We start from the raw sequence: 17,153 nt of genomic DNA on the forward strand, positions 1-17,153 counted from the left end.
AAACGTGCTTAGTGAGTTTAGGTAAACTAAATTAAATCCAATTAATTCTACCTATTCTGCAACATAATGGGTCACTAATTATGATGCAATAATATATTCTGAAATAATAAATGCTGCAATATTACGTGCAGGTAAAGTGTGACTTTAAATGTATTACGTTAGTACTGAGTGTTCTACCCTGTGCTACTTGAGTACTTGTGTTCCTGTACTTTAAATAAAAGAGTTTAACCCGACGAGATGCTTCGATTCTCCCCGTTAAATATCCAGTGAACGTTTCTCTGCTCGCTATCAAACGCACGGTCACTGCACGACGCTGCAGGGGGATGCAACAGGCCCCGCCCATGGCCCCGCCCCGCCCCGGATCCGCTCCCGGGCTCCTCCCCACAAAGGGGCCGTGAAAGCCGGCAGAAGCCTCAGGTGTGTCTCAATCATCCGGAGGACGGAACACGAGACGGACCTGGTCCAACGAAGACACTTTCCTCTTCTTCCAATAACTCCGGATTAATTGTTTTTGTCTTCGGGGCGACTGTTTGTTTCAAAACGACCTCTTCACAAACAGGTGAGATAGTGATGTTCAAACACTTAGTAGTTAATACGTAACAAGTGTCATCCCACGATCAGCGTTACATGTGCAGCATTGAAGGTGAATTTTCTTTAATTGTGCCACCAAAATAAAGAATCCCACCTTTTACCTTTAAAACAATAACTCTATTCTTACATATGACAGCACAAAGTACAAACAATGTAGTGGTAAAGAAGACCTACATTTAGAACATATTACAAGTGAAATAAGCTCAGCAGGATACTTTGAAAAGGAATTTTAAAATGACAAATTCTAGGTGAACAAGCTCTTCTCTTCCATGTGAGTTGTGTTGTTCTGTCGATTTCACACGCAGTGTTAACTTTCTGATCATTTCTGTGGTCATTTTGTGTATTTTGTGGTCATCTTGTGTATTTTTTTGTGTGTCGTTGTGGTAATACTTTTGTGTCTTTATTTGCTCTCTTTGTATATTCGAGGAGGATATATTGTCCTTATGCACAAAGACACTCAGTTGAAGCCCATGTCGCACAACAAGCATAGACAAACTAAAATAGTAACAACTTCCTGTGGTGCATTTTCTCAATTTGCATCTTGAATAATGCGCAGCAGCGTTTTGTAGTTCTGTTGTGTGTCTTTGTGGGCGTTTTGTGTCTCTGTTTGGTTGTTGCGTCTCTTCTCGGCCAGTAATTGTGTCTCTGAGCAACATTTGTCATTTGAAGGCAGCGCTTCTGACACTTTGCGGCCAGTAATTCTTCCTCCATTCCTCCTGATAAATGGCTTTGATGCCACTAATAGTGGTCATGTGACACTAATAGTGGTCATGTGACACGGGCCAACGCCAAACGTTTTGAACGTTTGTTTTTCTGTGCTGTTAATTTTTTTTTTTTCTTCTGCTGAACTCCCGCCCTCTTCAGGCGGTCCTCCGTCATCACAGGTGGTCCTCCTGCCAGCGCCATGTCTTGGGGGGTGCTCTACGCCCAGCTGGGCGGAGTCAACAAACACTCCACCAGCCTGGGGAAGATCTGGCTCTCCGTCCTCTTCATCTTCCGCATCACCATCCTGGTCCTGGCCGCCGAGAGCGTCTGGGGCGACGAGCAGTCCGACTTCACCTGCAACACGCAGCAGCCCGGCTGCAAGAACGTCTGCTACGACCACTTCTTCCCCGTGTCTCACATCCGCCTGTGGTGCCTGCAGCTGATCTTCGTGTCCACGCCGGCGCTGCTGGTGGCCATGCACGTGGCCTACAGGAAGCGCGGGGACAAGAGGACCATGCTGGCCTCCAACGGCACCGAGCGGACGACGGACAACGAGCTGGAGACGCTGAAGAGGAGGCGCCTGCCCATCGCGGGCCCGCTGTGGTGGACCTACACCTGCAGCCTCTTCTTCCGCCTCGTCTTCGAGGGCGGCTTCATGTACGCGCTGTACTTCGTGTACGGCGGCTTCCAGATGCCGCGGCTGGTGAAGTGCGAGCAGTGGCCCTGCCCCAACAAGGTGGACTGCTTCATCTCCAGGCCCACGGAGAAGACCGTCTTCACCATCTTCATGGTGTCCTCGTCCACCATCTGCATGGTGCTGAACGTGGCCGAGCTGGGCTACCTCATCGCGAAGGCGGCGCTGAGGTGCTCGGCCCGGTCCAACCGGAGGAACCGCCCGTACGGCCACGCGGACGGCGTGCCGCAGGACAACAGCCACCTTCAGAACGTGAAGAACGAGCTGCTGTCTGCCGCCAGCAGGACGTGCTGAGGGGCGGGGACAGCCGCAGAAGAAGAGAAGCCCCTCCCCCAGCTTCCCACCGGGCTGGTAGAACGTCCCCCAGAACCTTTAACATCGACTTTGTTTGTGCCGTCTCTCGGGAGGTCGGCACAGGAGGGGGGGGGCAACAGAAATGATGTAAAATGTTCAATTGTCTTATTATTTCAACACCATTATTTTTGTAAGATGACCACAGAACTATCAAACGGGTCGAACCCAGTCAGCTCGGTAGGAGCAACAGACCCACTTTGCGGTTCAGGAGAAGCCTCTTGGTTGCGCTTAAATACGTAGACCCTAATCCCGAACAAGGGGCCCCTGGCCGGGAGCCCCCAGTTGGTCCAGTGTTTGGCGCCCGGTGCGGCCTCTGCTCCCATGGCGGCGTTTGAACTGTTCTCGAGGTTTTAGTGAGTCCACGCTGACACCTTGTGGCGCTGAGTGGAACCTCGCCGGGGCCCGAAGGATCGTTAGTGGCGACGAAGAAGATCAAGTGAAGTCAAGTTCTGATGGGTTTTTTTTTTTCTTAGTGGAGACTTTTTAAGCGCGTGCTGTTACAGTAGTTGATGAGTTTTTACGATCCTCTGTGATCTGAATCGAGTGACGTGAAGTTTTAAAAATTCATAGTTGAGTCTATAAAATAATGCTTTTATTTTGATATGACCAAGAAATGTGACATGAGATCATGCTTTAATATAACAAGATGAAATCACAGATCTGATCGAATCAGAATCTTTTACTCGTTAGTGTTTCTGTATTTTGTACTTTTGTTCATCGACTGGTGTGAAAATATGCAATGTGGACAAAGATGAACATCTGGACCAGATGTTTTGTTCCGCCGCTTGCAGTTAAAGACTTAACAGTAGTGTTATCTGACATGAACAATCCCAGCAGCATTAAAGTTTATACGTTTACAAGGACCAGATGTTTTGGCAAAGCAATAATTTATTCCTTTTGTAAATAAATAAAAACAGCAGGATTGAGATCAAAGTCTTGTTCACCAGATGTTAGTCAATTAATATTTCAATTATATTCTGGTTTATCAGATAAGCAATTTTAACAAATGTTGAGGATTTATTCCACAACTGTCTTTATTTTGTTTTTTGCTTTTTACGTATTGACTAAACTCTAAACCATGTGTTTATCTTAATGCTTTTAATATTGATTTTTGTGACCACATCCAGATGTTTAGTTGTGCTCATTAATAGAATCTAGTTCCTTTTATAACAAACATTGTTCAATTTGTATTATTGTTGTATTCCTGTTTTTAAAAACAATAATGTATTATGAATAATACAAATAGTGTAGCGTCGCGTCCAAGAGCGTAACCACGCATTCTTTGGGGGGGTCGTGTGTCCCCCCCCCCCCCCCCCCTCCAATACACAGCAGAAAATATGTCAAATATATGTTGTCCTTTTATGAAGCCTGGTTACGGCCTCGGTCGTGTCCCACCAGGCTCTGACCCCCCCGGCTGGATCAGTGAGTCTTATTTTAGCCAGCACACTAATCAGGGGGGGGGGCTGTAAAATGTATTTGTCCCCGGCCCCCTCCAGGAATAGCTCCAGTTGGATCGTCCCGTGTGTGAAGGGAGCTTAGAAGAGTCATATGTTTAAATGACATAACTGAGGAGATGTTTCCACTTTGACCTTTGACCTCTTGCATTCTGACCCTCCCATTGGTGATGGCTGATGACATTTTAACATGTTTTATTCTTTAACATCTGCTCTAACAAAGAACAAATGAACTGACAAGAAATAAATACGTTGCTAACTTTGTTTTGTTTTTGTTTATAAGTTAAATCATAGATGCACTTTGATAAATAAAACAAATTTTGAATACATAAAGCACGTTTCATGTTTTCCTCTTACAGAAACATCCACGAAGGTCTGTAGATATTTTGTGGAGAATTTTATTTATCACAATTTCCAGAAACCTTTGCGGATCTACGAACAAATAAATAATTCTTATACATTTTATATATATTTCAAAATATTTCAACGGATTCCTGAATGAAGACGATGAACGTTGAGAGTTTTGACGCGCGGAGGATTCCATGATTGACGGACTCTGGAGAAGCTTTGCGTTGACTTTTGTTGCTCGGTGGCTCTGTGACACGCGGCGCGGGGCGGCACCGGGGGGGCACCGGGTGGGGGGGGGTCCATCCGCGCACGCTCACGCGACGTGACAGTCCACGCGCGGCAGGAACCGGCTCGCAGCTTCGCGCCACCGAGGCCCGGACCAAGTCCGGACGGACTTGATCCGCGCGCGAGGCGGCGGGCGACGCGCCGACCGGGAGCCGGAGGGGGGGAGGAGGAGGGGGGGGGGGGGGGAGGAGGGCGGAGGGGGGGGTCGCTGCAGCCTCCCCGCGCACTCACAGCGGGGCACCGGGGACGGCGGATGGATCCGACTCTCGACTTTCCGCGTGACGTCTTCGGTGTGAAAGGTACGAAAACCGAAGTTCTCTCACCGTCAGATGAAAGTAGTTCAAAGGGGTCTTTCCTCAGAACGTTCTCGGGCTTCTCTAGATTTAAATTGTCTTTAAATTCACCAAAGGTACCGTTACACAATGCTTCATCTACACATCTAATCACGCATACAAACATGCTCCTCTTGATGAAGTTTCACATTGATATGGACTCTTTAATTCAATGGCCCTGGTGTCTTGTGACCAAAGGTCTCTTCACTGATCCAGAAGTCTCCTTCCCCAGACATCACAGCTTCTGGATTCTGTCCGCCTCGCGTCTGTGAGTCACTGTGGACCCGCGGCGTCTCCCCTTGGATGCACGAAGAATAAGGAAGGTAATCCGGTAATTAAGAGCGGCCTCGGTGGGACTAAACGACAAGAGCGAGACAAAAGCTCAACGGGGGTCTGGACTCGTCTGCGTTGTCAGCAGCTGGGCTTTGTATTTGAACCTGACAAAATACCACAAATTCCTGTGAAACTCACCGACGATGATGGAGTTATGAGCAGGTCAAACCCTGCGGGATGTCCCGCCGCCAACGCTTTGGATGCTTTTCCGTCAGTGCTATGATCTGGATACGTGATGATTATTGCTAGAAACGTGCACAGAACGTTTAATATGTTGGTGAAATTATGTTTGTTAGTGCCAAAGGAAAGAAATGACTAAAGGTTGTCTTCTGTTCCAGGTGTCGTCCGTGTCGTGAGCCCCAGTCGATGGATTCATCACCTTTAACACAAGGATATTTTAGTGAGTTTCTCTTGAATTTGTTCCCTGCATTCTTCTCTCTAAAGAATAACTCACCTACAGAGGACATCCTCCGATTCGTATCGTTGTAATTTAACCAAAAAAGTAACTGAACCGACGGAACATGTCAGTTAATCAAAAGAGAAAAAAACACCGAAACTTATTTCTCACACAGGAATTTCTCTCACGTCGTTTTCATATTTTCGTTGTGGGGAGTAAAACTTTTTAATTTGATTGTCGTTGTGTCGATATTACAGTTCACAGCAAGCGGACGGGAGGTGTGTGTGCGTGTGTGTGTCTGTGTGCGTATCTGTGTGCGTGTGTGTGTGTGTCTGTGTGTGTGTGCATGCGTGTGTGTGTGTGTCTGTGTGCGTGTGTGTCTGTGTGCGTGCGTGTGTCTGTGTGTGTCTGTGTACGTGTGTGTGTGCGTGCGTGCTTGTCTGTGTGCGTGTGTGTGTGTCTGTGTGTCTGTGTGCGTGTGTGTGTCTGTGTGCGTGCGTGTGTCTGTGTGTGTCTGTGTGCGTGTGTGTGTGCGTGTGTGTGCGTGTGTGTGTGCGTGTGTGTGTGCGTGTCTGTGTGCGTGTGTGTGTGCGTGCGTGTGTGTGTGCGTGCGTGCTTGTCTGTGTGCGTGTGTGTGCGTGTGTGTGCGTGTGTGTGCGCGTGCGTGCGTGCGTGCGTGCGTGTGTGTGTGTGTGTGTGTGTGTGTGCGAGCCCCATCTCTGCTAAATGCTGTTTTCGAGCATCATAATGTTGATCTCAGCACATGCCTGCTGGTCAGTGGAGCGAGCAGGTGAGAGAGAGACAGACAGAGAGAGACAGACAGAGAGAGAGACAGAGAGAGAGACAGACAGAGAGAGACAGACAGAGAGAGACAGACAGAGAGAGAGAGAACCGGGTTCGGTCAGACCGGCCGCTCTTTGAGGCTTTTTTGAGGCCCACGCCGGGGTTCCATTCTCCGTATGCGACGCCTGCGTGGTGGTTCTCCATAAAGAACCCGTTACTTCATAATGAAGAGAGGAGACAGGTGTCCGTCCGTCCGTCCGTCCGTCTCCTCCCGTGTGTTCGCTTGAGCTCCGACCACTTTTGACTTTCCTCGCCTCCTGTCGTCTCTCCACAGGCCAGACTTCGTGAAGCATGGGCGACTGGAGCTCTCTGGGCCGCCTGCTGGAGAACGCTCAGGAGCACTCGACGGTGGTCGGCAAGGTGTGGCTGACGGTCCTCTTCATCTTCAGGATCCTGGTGCTGGGCGCGGCGGCCGAGGAGGTGTGGGGCGACGAGCAGTCCGACTTCACCTGCAACACGCAGCAGCCCGGCTGCGAGAACGTCTGCTACGACGAGGCCTTCCCCATCTCGCACATCCGCTTCTGGGTGCTGCAGATCATCTTCGTGTCCACGCCCACCCTCATCTACCTGGGCCACGTGCTGCACATCGTCCGCATGGAGGAGAAGCGCAAGGAGAAGGAGGAGGACGCGCGCAAGGCCAGCAGGATCCGAGAGGAGAAAGAACTCCTTTGTAGGAACGGTGCGGACTCGGGAGGGGGCGGGGGAGGAGGCGGGCGAGGGGGCGCCAAGAAGGAGAAGCCGCCAATCAGGGACGAGCACGGCAAGATCCGCATCCGGGGCGCGTTGCTGCGCACCTACGTGTTGAACATCATCTTCAAGACCCTGTTTGAGGTGGGCTTCATCCTGGGGCAGTACTTCCTGTACGGCTTCCAGCTCAGGCCGCTGTACAAGTGCGCCCGCTGGCCGTGCCCCAACGCGGTGGACTGCTTCATATCCCGGCCCACCGAGAAGACCATCTTCATCGTGTTCATGCTGGTGGTGGCCTGCGTGTCTCTCCTGCTGAACTTGTTGGAGATCTATCACCTGGGCTGGAAGAAGGTCAAGCAGGGCATGAGCAGCGAGTCCCCGCCCCTCCACGAGTCGCCGCGCCGCGTCAACCTCGCGCAGCCCGAGTGCTCCCGGACTGCCCCCCGCGGCCTCGGCCGCCCCCCCGACTACACGGACGTGACGGCGGGCAGCGCCGCCTTCCTGCCGCCCGCGGGCCTGGCGGCGGCGGCGGAGTTCAAGGCGGGCGGACTCCGGCGGGAGGAGCCGCTCCGCCGCCCCCCCACCTCCGCCCACTACTACGTCAGCAGCAACAACAACAACCACCACCGGCTGGCCACGCAGCAGAACTGGGCCAACCTGGCCACCGAGCAGCAGACCCGGGAGATGAAGGCCGCCGCCGCCGCCGCCCCCTCCTCCCCATCCTCCTCGTCCTCCAGCAGCAGCGGCAAAGAGCGGCAGCAGCGGCCCGTGGATGCCGCGGCGCCCCCCCCCAGCAGCAACGTCTGCAGCAACGTCGACTCCACCGCCGCCGCCTCCAGCAGCAGCAGCAGCAGCAGCATCGCGTCCAGCGCGGGCAGCTGGAGGGGGGGCAAGAGCGGGCAGGAGGAAGGTCACGCCACCAACACCTCCACCACCACCGTGGAGATGCACGAGCCCCCGCTGACCGACCATCGGCGGCTCAGCCGGGCCAGCAAGACCAGCAGCGTCAGGGCGAGGCCGGGCGACCTGGCCGTCTGAATCTCTTCAGCCCCCGTCGCCCCCCCGGGAGCAGAACAACAAACGGTTCACGTGAGAATAAGTTGTTGCTTCTCGGCAATCAGCGAGTTGCCGAGTAGTTTTTACTTCTTTTTATCGGATGGTCTTAATTTACGCACAGAAACGTGATGACGCAGACTACGCTGGCCGGGAGGCTCCGCCCACAAACGCGGGGCAGCGTGGGACGTCGTGACGTCCCAACGTAGATCCTCGGAAAGGGAAAGATCTCTACTTTTATTCTTTTACTCTTTGTTGAGCCTGAAGGACAAATTACGACAACCGGAATGTCAAAGAAACATGGCCGGATGTTTGGTATTTTACCTGGACTGCGGTCAGCCGGCATCATTTCCACCTTGAAGGTCTTTAGCGCTTCCTGAACCTCGAACCAACAAACACCCGGGAAGCAACGCCGCGACTCCCTGACACACCAACGCTTGTTTGTTTTTTTTACCCATAAGCCACCGCGGCGCTTCAGGCAGAGACTATAAAGGTTGAGACGAATGGATCAATGGACTGAGGTTAAAAAAACTGCAAGTGGGGGTCATTCCTGTGAAACCCAGAATGCACCTGGGTCTCTAGGCGCGCCGCTCTGTCAACAACACTAGAGACTAGAAATGAACCCTCAAACAACATGGCTGCCGTCTGACATAAAGAATAACAATATTCTCCTTGTCCATTGGTATCATTTTTTCAAAGATTATTTTATTTTTGCCCTCAAACGTTCTAGTGGATTTTCCCCGTGATATTTTTTTAATAGAATTTTACCGATGAATTGTCAGTTAGTAATTTGCTACGATTGAGGCCAGAAGAGAAGATGGCGGTCAGCTTCTTCCTTTGTTGTTGTGCTCATCTGGCTTCATCTTAGAGATCTTCAGGAAGCTGAACTTTGAACTGAATTCATCAGCAGGTCCTCCTTTCTCCTTCCGCATTATTCACAACCACTAATGTTTGTGTATATTATATAACGATTCGTATCCAGCCGTTAACGTGCAGCCCACCGGATCAGTACCTGCACCCGGGGGTCTGCTTTCTGTGATGGATGGGGCCAGGGCTACAACACGGGGGCCCCCGTAGGCTGTGAGAGAATCCGCCATGTCTCTCTCCATCTCACCGGAGCTGCTGTAACGGCATGCCGAAGGTTTGCATTTGGATAGCTGGTAAAGATTTGCACAGCTGTTCCACAACAAGAAGCTCAGTTCAGGGAAAAGAGGCAGAAGCGAGACGGAAAGAAACAGTGTTTTTCTGTGTGTCCACTCAGTTGTTCTCACCGCTAATCCCCCCGGCCCCCCCTCACAGGAAGCATCCCACTCCGAGCAGCAGCCCGTCTTAAACAAGAGAAGTGCCTTGTGTATGAATGATTCATTTGTGACAGCAAGTTGATGTAAATGTTCATTTACCTCAAAACTGTTAAATAAATAAACCTTTTGTAACATATTTGTTATTTTGCTTGACTGATGAAACACAGATGGGTAGGTAGGTAGGTAGATACTTTATTAATCATTTGCACAATATGTTCAAAGTAGAATAGTGTTAAATTAACTAGATGTGGTCTTCCTTGTTTACATTGACCTTAACTCGTATTATATTCTAGACCTCAGTTCTAACAGAAGGCCATTATAAGCTCATACGTTACTTTAGTATCAGCACCATGTAGAAATGATACAAGCACAAGTCACGCTTTCAAAATGTTACTGAAGTAAAAGTTTGTACTGCGTTTATTTGATAATAAATCAAATTATCAAATGAATGAAGTGTGTGGCGATATATAATGCACTACTTCTGAGATGTAGTGGAATAGAGTAACAAAGTTGTATAAGTATATTTACTGTCTAGTACAAAAATAAAATGCAATACTCAAATGGCGCACCTCAAAATTGTACCTACCAACCAAATCAGGTAGTAAGTCCAGATCCAGTAGAAGACGTGACGATGTGAGGATGTGAGTAGATAGAAGAAGATGGGCAGAGAAAGACGAGACCAGGGTAGGATGAGACCAGATAGGGTAGGATGAGACCGGACCAGGGTAGGATGAGACCAGATAGGGTAGAATGAGACCAGACCAGGGTATGATAAGACCAGAGAGGGTGTTATGAGACTGGACCAGGGTAGGATAAGACCAGATAGGGTAGGATGAGACCGGATCAGGGTAGGATGAGACCAGACCAGGGTAGGATGAGACCAGATAGGGTAGGATAAGACCAGACCAGGGTATGATAAGACCAGCGAGGGTAGGATGACACCAGACAGGGTAGGATGAGACCAGACCAGGGTAGGATGAGACCAGATAGGGTAGGATGAGACCGGACCAGGGTAGGATGAGACCAGATAGGGTAGGATGAGACCGGACCAGGGTAGGATGAGACCAGATAGGGTAGGATGAGACCGGACCAGGGTAGGATGAGACCAGATAGGGTAGGATAAGACCAGACCAGGGTATGATAAGACCAGACAGGGTAGGATGACACCATACAGGTTAGGATGACACTGGACCAGGGTAGGATGAGACCGGACAGGGTAGGATGAGACCAGATAGGGTAGGATAAGATCAGACCAGGGTAGGATGAGACCAGAGATGGTAGGATGAGACCAGACAGGGTAGGATGAGACCAGATAGGGTAGGATAAGATCAGACCAGGGTAGGATGAGACCAGAGATGGTAGGATGAGACCAGACAGGGTAGGATGACACTGGACCAGGGTAGGATGACACCAGACAGGGTAGGATGAGACCGGACAGGGTAGGATGAGACCAGATAGGGTAGGATAAGATCAGACCAGGGTAGGATGAGACCAGAGATGGTAGGATGAGACCAGACCAGGGTACGATGACACCGGACCAAGGTAGGATGAGACCGGACAGGGTAGGATGAGACCAGATAGGGTAGGATAAGACCAGACCAGGGTAGGATGAGACCAGAGAGGGTATTATGAGACCAGACCAGGGTAGGATGACACCGGACCAAGGTAGGATGATACCAGACAGGGTAGGATGAGACCAGACCAGGGTAGGATAGAGGAATATCAGATCAGGGTTAAAGGAAAATCATGGCAGAATATTTATTGCATAACTTCTTCCCAGATAATCCCTTGCATCTGATTAGCGGCAGCATACGGCTCTTGATAATCTGAACTACTGGCTTCCTGTCAGTCTCTAGCATTTCTCTCCTCGTCGGCTCTTGTCGACCCCCCCACACACCCCTCACTCTGCATTCCAGCAGCGATCGTCGGAATGCGACGCTGAGCCTGGGACAGACTTCTCAGCCCCGTTCAGGACGGTAATTCAAATACAACCTCCCACCAGCGAGTGGGAGACCTAATAAGCTAAGCTGTGTAGGGTGAGCGAAAAAAGGTTTGTTTTGATCTTTTCGATGCAAGTTTACATCCTGCACGTCATCATTTATCCTTTATATTATGAGAAAGTTGTCATTTCAATTCCTCTGTTATCTTCAGCTAACTGCAGCTAGCCAGTTTAGCTATTTAGCTTGCACTTAAATGCGTAAATACAAATGTTATAGCAGGAGGCCTCTTGCAAACTAGATGGTATCGTTAGCCTCATCCACAAAGACACAGGTGGTAAAAACAAAGTGATTAACATCCAATGAAATTCAACGTGTGATGAATTGTTTATAGGCTTAACAATCAATGACTTACTGCAGGATTATATTACTATTTAGTAAGTGATAGAGAAAAGGTGACTTTGCCTCTGGATATCTGGCACCGGGTCGGACATCAGAGTTCAGAACATGAGTGGCGGACTCTTGAGTCCAGTGGCTGAAGAGTGACGGGAGATCGACGACTCCACTGCCGGACGCGTCGCAGACGTTCAGTTTTCTCTCCATAGCATCCAGGAAGAGCGACACGTTCAGTCGGATCAGGTTTTATTTCTGGTATTTGGGACATTGTAGGTTTCTGTTAACGAGCCGGGAGACGGAGTAATATTAGCAAAAAGAAGCATGAACTGATTTTGTGTGAGAAAGAAAACCCTCTCACTTTTCTTTCTTTATAATCCATCATCCAAAACAATGGCTGAATACCAAAAACAATGGTAGAAGACACAAGTTGCTTATGTTTAATCATTGCTTGTTCATTTAAAGAAATAGTAACGCTGACCCATTAGAGAAGGCCCGGTCACCATTGTGGTGTTTTGTCCCACCCGGACTGCACAGAGTCACTGGTCCACAGCAGACACGCTTATTTTTAGCCTTTAATCACCCGACAAATTCACACTCAGCCCACAGCACGAATACCTCGGCCCCCTTTATGTATTTCAGGAGTGTGATGAATATTTCTGGCCACCGGCTTATGGAAATGTCCATTAAATAACAGACTTTTTCTAGCCCAGCGACAGTGTTAAACTTCTTAAACAGTTCTCTGTTTTTAAATCAGTTGATGCTACTTCAAGATAATAAACTACACTAAATAATCAGCGCCAGGCAGAGAGGAGGAAGGAAGCAGTGAGATCACCAAACAAATCCCATTCGTTCTTAATTATTTCATATAACTAATGAGCACCACGTTGTGGAGTTCCTTAACCTCTGGAGCAAATAACTGCCTTAATGAATTCACTGACCACAAAGGCTCATATCAGATTAACCAGCAGGAGCTGAGCTGCATGATGTGAGACATTTCTACCGTCTGCAAACACAACGGAGACAAATGAATCACAAGATGTCACATTCATATATATATATATATATATATATATATATATATATTATATATAACATGCTTTTTTTATGCTTCAGAGGCCAAAGGTCACAGCAGCTCACATCCACAACAAGGGGAGTGTGTTCCTGGATGCAGAGCGGATGTGCGTCTGTCTGTGTGTGTGTGCGTTCTGGATAAAGTTGGGTTTGTTGACTGCGTTAGAGGGGTTGTTGTTTCCACTGCAGCTCCCTAAACAGGGTCAGGGGGGTATTAGTTTGCTGCACTTTAACCCACGTCCGCTCTCTCTCTCTCACACACGTCTTGCTGTATTTTTATCATTGGTGACGTGGTTTGATTGGAATCCTCCTCCAATCAAACCACGTCAGCAGGGTCATGCGGGGCCTCGCCCACATGACCCTGCTGACCACAGCGCTTCCTTTATGCCCCTGGAAGAGCCGGGGATTGAGCCCGGACAAAAAAAACAACTCACCGGGGTGAAAAACGCTGCGGGGGCCAGTGGGGGCCAGTGGGGGCCAGTGGGGGCCAGTGGGGGGCTGCGGGGGCCGGTGGGCCATGCGGCTCCCAGCTTTACATCAATGGGACGAGTCACTGGAGTCGGGCCAACACATGGACGGCACACAAAGGAAAAAGCTTGCCTCTCCAAAAAAAACAAATGTGAGGGGGTGTGGGGGGGGTCGCCGGAAGCTCAACTTGAGCTCAGGAACCAATTGAAAGTTGGGGGACGTTTACAGCGAAGGCGGCGCCCCCACCGGGGAAGGACGGGACGGCGGCTTTGGGCGTTTGTCATTCTGTGTAATTTAATCTGACGTTTTCTATATTAAAGACCCCCCAGCACAGTGGACGTGTTGCTTTGCTGTTCTGGGGAGGGGGGGGGGGGGGGGGGGGGGGGGGGGTAGGTGTGGACCTGGTGGTGTCGACAGGCCTCCTCCACCGTCAGCCGCCTCCAGATAACACCCCCGCCTAAGAGACCAAGGCTCTGGATAGGGAGGAGGGCCCCGGCTCTGACCTTTCAAAGAACACAGTTCACTAAAGTTTGTTCCCTGGTTTTATTTGTGGTTCTTAAATCGTATCCAACCAGTTCAGCTCGTCCTCGTCCTCCAGGAGCAGATTGCTGAACCTGCTGGAGTGAAGGGAGGCCCGGGAGGACCAGGACCAGGACCGGGGGGGGGGCAGACAGACTCTGCTGCTGAGACGATACCGCGTTAGTCCACCGGGGGCGACACATCCAACACGAGCGTAACGTAACTTCTAATAGACGAAGAGACGCTTGTAGACAAGCAGGTAAAGCGTAAACGCGTTAATACAATGAAGTGCAGCCTCATTAGAAAAGGAAGTCATTTATTTCACGCGGCCGCAGCAGTTCTCAGTATTTACAGATAGGCACATTCACGTTAGGCATCAGCAGGTCTGCTCACCGCCGCTGGAGTCCAGCACACTAAACAAACGAAACGTCCTCCACGCTCACCGAGCTCCTCGACAAAGACAAAGAAAAAAAGAAAAATCTCTGGGGCCGATACGCTGCCACAACGTCCTCAGAGTTCACGAGAACCGTCGATCCTTCAGGTGGGAGAAATTCATGTAATTAAGTTACTTGAGGCGGACGTGGAGCTTTAAAGCGTCTCCCTATAAACAAAAGTCATCCAAGAAACAAACAATCCTTCAATCGATACTAAAGTTCATGACAAAATCTCCACATTTATTGAGACATTTGGAAATTCAAACAAAACATTAAAATGCAGAAAAGGGGACTTTTAAGCACATAAATAAAATCTTTAATGAACAATGAATAGTGTAAAAGAGGGAAATATATTGTCCAAACCATCGATATAAGCTGTTTGCAGTGAAACCAGCTGGAAGGAGGAAGAGGAGGTGCTCTGGTTTTAAACTAAAGGAGACGCACACACAGAAAGCAACGAGGCTGCAGCAGCGTGACGCCCACGAAGATCCGACGTAACGGAAATAAATATCAAGTTTTTATACTTCTTAAAAAGGGGGGTGGTGGTGCTTTTGACTCGGGGGGTATTTACACTCCACAACGCTACATGGCATGAGGTCCTGAAAGGAGACGCAGCGCGTCGGCGGGGGGTTCAGCCCCGCGGTGGGAGGAGCTTAGCGGCCTGACGGCGAGGAGGCGGAGCGTCCAAAGACACGTTCATATTTAGTGTTTGTATTTATGGGAGGAATCTGAAGTGTGAAACTGCTGCTGGATCCGAACCAGAAAACGATCCGCCGACATTTCACTGCCCCCCCATCCGGAGAGGAGGAGCCCGTTGCCCCGAGAACCGTTTTTAAAGCGTGATTTTGAGTTACAGGTTTGAGGACTTCACCTCGTCTCGTTAAAAAAAGAGGACCTGGGATATAAAAGTTCGGGCTGCTCTTTGTCCCCACTGTCGTCCTCGCTGTGGACGCTCCTCACCAGGAGGAGACCCTGGATCGAGGAGGAGGAGGAGGGTCAAACCGTTCAGGGCTTGCTAGCGGTGGCCGCTACTCCTCCCCCCCCCGTCCGCGTCCTCCCCCGGGCGCCGTCTGTCCGTGTAAACGTCTCTGACCAGGAGGACTCTGGCGAGGACGCTCTCCAGGATCCGCCGCTCCAGCGGCGTGGAGCTGAACCACAGCGGGTCGTCGGGGCCGCGGTCCGGATCCGGCTGAACGTAGAAGATGTCCAGACGCTCGCGCAGCGACGCCGGGCTGGCAGGGGGGGAGAAAAGAGTGAACAATCCAGACGCACGATGGTTTCAGATTCAGTTTAGAAAGGATGTGAACAAGAGAAGGAAAGGAGACAAGGGAGGAGTTAATCTGTGGTTAAACACTGAAATCATTTTCTGGCCAGTCCTCATATTTCTGATAATCAACATCGTCGAGACGTCTGGATGTGAACAGCAAAGAGAATTAATCACAGGACTCCAGAGAAATGTCACTTTATTACATTCGTGTAAGCGTAGAGATCAGATGTCTGGCTTTGAACCCACCACTTGGCCCTGTAGAGGTCGTACAGGCGACCCTCGTGCTTCTTCACCGGGCGGCGGACCGCCGAGCTCCCGAGTCGTCGTCCTGATCGCCGTCCTGCAACGTGCGCTTCCTCTTCCTCGACTCTGCTTGCACTGAAAGAATCACGAATCAACGTTTTAATTAAATGCCGAAATTCTGAACATAATTCGATCCATAAACTGGACATTTAACGAGAAATATTTTTTCCCCTCAACATCTATATTTCATTTCCTCAGAGCCAATAACCCCGAAATCTTAACAGCTCGCTCTCGCCGCCTCACCGTGGTGATCCTGAGAGATGGAGGGCGGGCGGGCGCAGGCGGCCGTCTCCACGGCGACGGGGCCGTACACGTTGGCGAAGGAGAGGCGGAGGTGCTGCTCCACGGTGCGCAGGCCCAGGTGTTTGGTGTTCAGGTAGACCAGCGAGCGCAGCAGAGCGGCCGGACTCTGCTCCCCGAGCTGCCCGCTGCTCCACAGGCAGCGCTCCTCCACGCGGCCCACAGGGAGCCTGGGGGGCCGCAAACGACCAGTCAGTCATTGGATGTGTGTGCAAAATACATTTCACTGGGGGGGGGGGGGGGGGTCCTCATATATCATAGTGCAATCACAGGCAATCAGGATGTGAACAGCAAAAGTGATCTAATCACGGGACCCGCGGCTCTGCGCCACCAGGTGGCGCCGCCGAGCAGGTGACTGATACCCACCGTCAGGGAGCACGCTGGGCTGCCAGTCCTTCAGAACCTTGTTGAGCTCTTCTCCAAACCGCCAGTAGCTCGGGTCGCCGAACAGGTCGTCCGTCCGGCTTTGGCGTGAAGGTGCTTCAAAGCGCAAAGAGAAGCCGTCAAATTACATTTAAAAATAATAATTAAAAAAAAGGTCAACGCGATGCAGCGTGATGTTCGATGCGCGTGTCCTCATATTTAAAGTGATCAGCAGTTTGTTTTCAGAATGTGAACAGCAAATCAACAGTTATAATCACAGGACACATCGGGCTGCGATGCGGGTTCTGGTCTATAAACTAAACATTGTAGGACACGTGTTTAGAACGAGGAGAAAATACCGCGGCAAGGCGCGGAAAACAGCTCAAGTCCGACCTTTCTACGCCAGACGCGAAATACTATAAATATTCTAACCGCTGTAAGTTTTAACAAGAAGTGAAAATCGATCTTACACTTTTCTGTGGGAAAAGTCCTCCGCAGAGGACGCGAGACGCCGCGCTGCTCGCCGCCGCCATGCTGCTCACGGTGTGAGCGCGCGGGCGAGGCTGCGCACCACTAATCTCTGTCCCACCGGAAACACGCCCTCCAACTTTAGTTCCTCCCTCTAAAAAACACTGCAAGGACTTCTAATAGATCTAAAGATCTAAGATCTAAAGAGGCCAAATCTTTTTGAAATTAAAGTTCATTTCTATATTCTTTA

The 17,153-nt window shown here is 50.3% G+C and overlaps 4 protein-coding genes across 7 annotated transcripts in view; 2 read left to right on the top strand and 2 right to left on the bottom strand.

Moving 5' to 3' along the window:
* Window positions 1-415: 415 nt before the first annotated feature.
* Window positions 416-4,131, top strand: gjb8 (gap junction protein beta 8). The gene is made up of 2 exons (XM_040202534.2): window positions 416-559; window positions 1,456-4,131. Exon 2 carries the CDS (start codon window positions 1,496-1,498, stop codon window positions 2,282-2,284), a length of 789 nt encoding a protein of 262 aa, XP_040058468.2. The 5' UTR covers window positions 416-559; window positions 1,456-1,495; the 3' UTR covers window positions 2,285-4,131.
* Window positions 4,132-4,605: 474 nt separating this feature from the next.
* On the top strand, window positions 4,606-9,509 carry LOC120834179 (gap junction Cx32.2 protein). 4 transcript variants are annotated; one of them, XM_040202027.2, is made up of 4 exons: window positions 4,606-4,730; window positions 4,996-5,086; window positions 5,435-5,496; window positions 6,611-9,509. In XM_040202027.2, the coding sequence occupies exon 4, from the start codon at window positions 6,628-6,630 to the stop codon at window positions 8,059-8,061; it is 1,434 nt and encodes a 477-aa protein (XP_040057961.2). In that variant the 5' UTR covers window positions 4,606-4,730; window positions 4,996-5,086; window positions 5,435-5,496; window positions 6,611-6,627; the 3' UTR covers window positions 8,062-9,509. The 4 variants fall into 4 exon arrangements, with proteins under 4 accessions (XP_040057961.2, XP_077947010.1, XP_077947011.1 ...); XM_078090884.1 differs by having other exon boundaries at window positions 4,612-4,730; window positions 4,962-5,086; XM_078090885.1 differs by having other exon boundaries at window positions 4,632-4,730; window positions 4,980-5,086.
* Window positions 9,510-14,067: 4,558 nt separating this feature from the next.
* LOC144388870 (zinc finger MYM-type protein 2-like) lies at window positions 14,068-16,268 on the bottom strand (the record flags this gene model as incomplete). Its single annotated transcript, XM_078091430.1, is given in 4 exon segments — window positions 14,068-15,434; window positions 15,716-15,782; window positions 15,785-15,847; window positions 16,016-16,268. Coding segments are annotated over 4 exon segments (600 nt in total), but the record flags the coding sequence as incomplete, so codon positions are not given.
* A 49-nt stretch (window positions 16,269-16,317) lies between these two features.
* Window positions 16,318-17,153, bottom strand: part of LOC120834176 (zinc finger MYM-type protein 2) — a gene marked incomplete in the record, with an annotated part of 11,933 nt that continues 11,097 nt past the window's right edge. The window contains 1 exon segment of the mRNA XM_078090887.1: window positions 16,318-16,536. Coding sequence (XP_077947013.1) covers window positions 16,374-16,536 — 163 coding nt within the window.

The sequence above is a fragment of the Gasterosteus aculeatus genome, chromosome 16 (assembly GCF_964276395.1).
Source record: "Gasterosteus aculeatus chromosome 16, fGasAcu3.hap1.1, whole genome shotgun sequence".
Classification (NCBI taxonomy): domain Eukaryota; kingdom Metazoa; phylum Chordata; class Actinopteri; order Perciformes; family Gasterosteidae; genus Gasterosteus; species Gasterosteus aculeatus.

Coding starts and splice junctions, on each gene's coding strand:
- LOC120834179 (XM_040202027.2), top strand. CDS start 6,628: ATGGGCGACTGGAGCTCTCTGGGCCGCCTGCTGGAGAACGCTCAGGAG.
- gjb8 (XM_040202534.2), top strand. CDS start 1,496: ATGTCTTGGGGGGTGCTCTACGCCCAGCTGGGCGGAGTCAACAAACAC.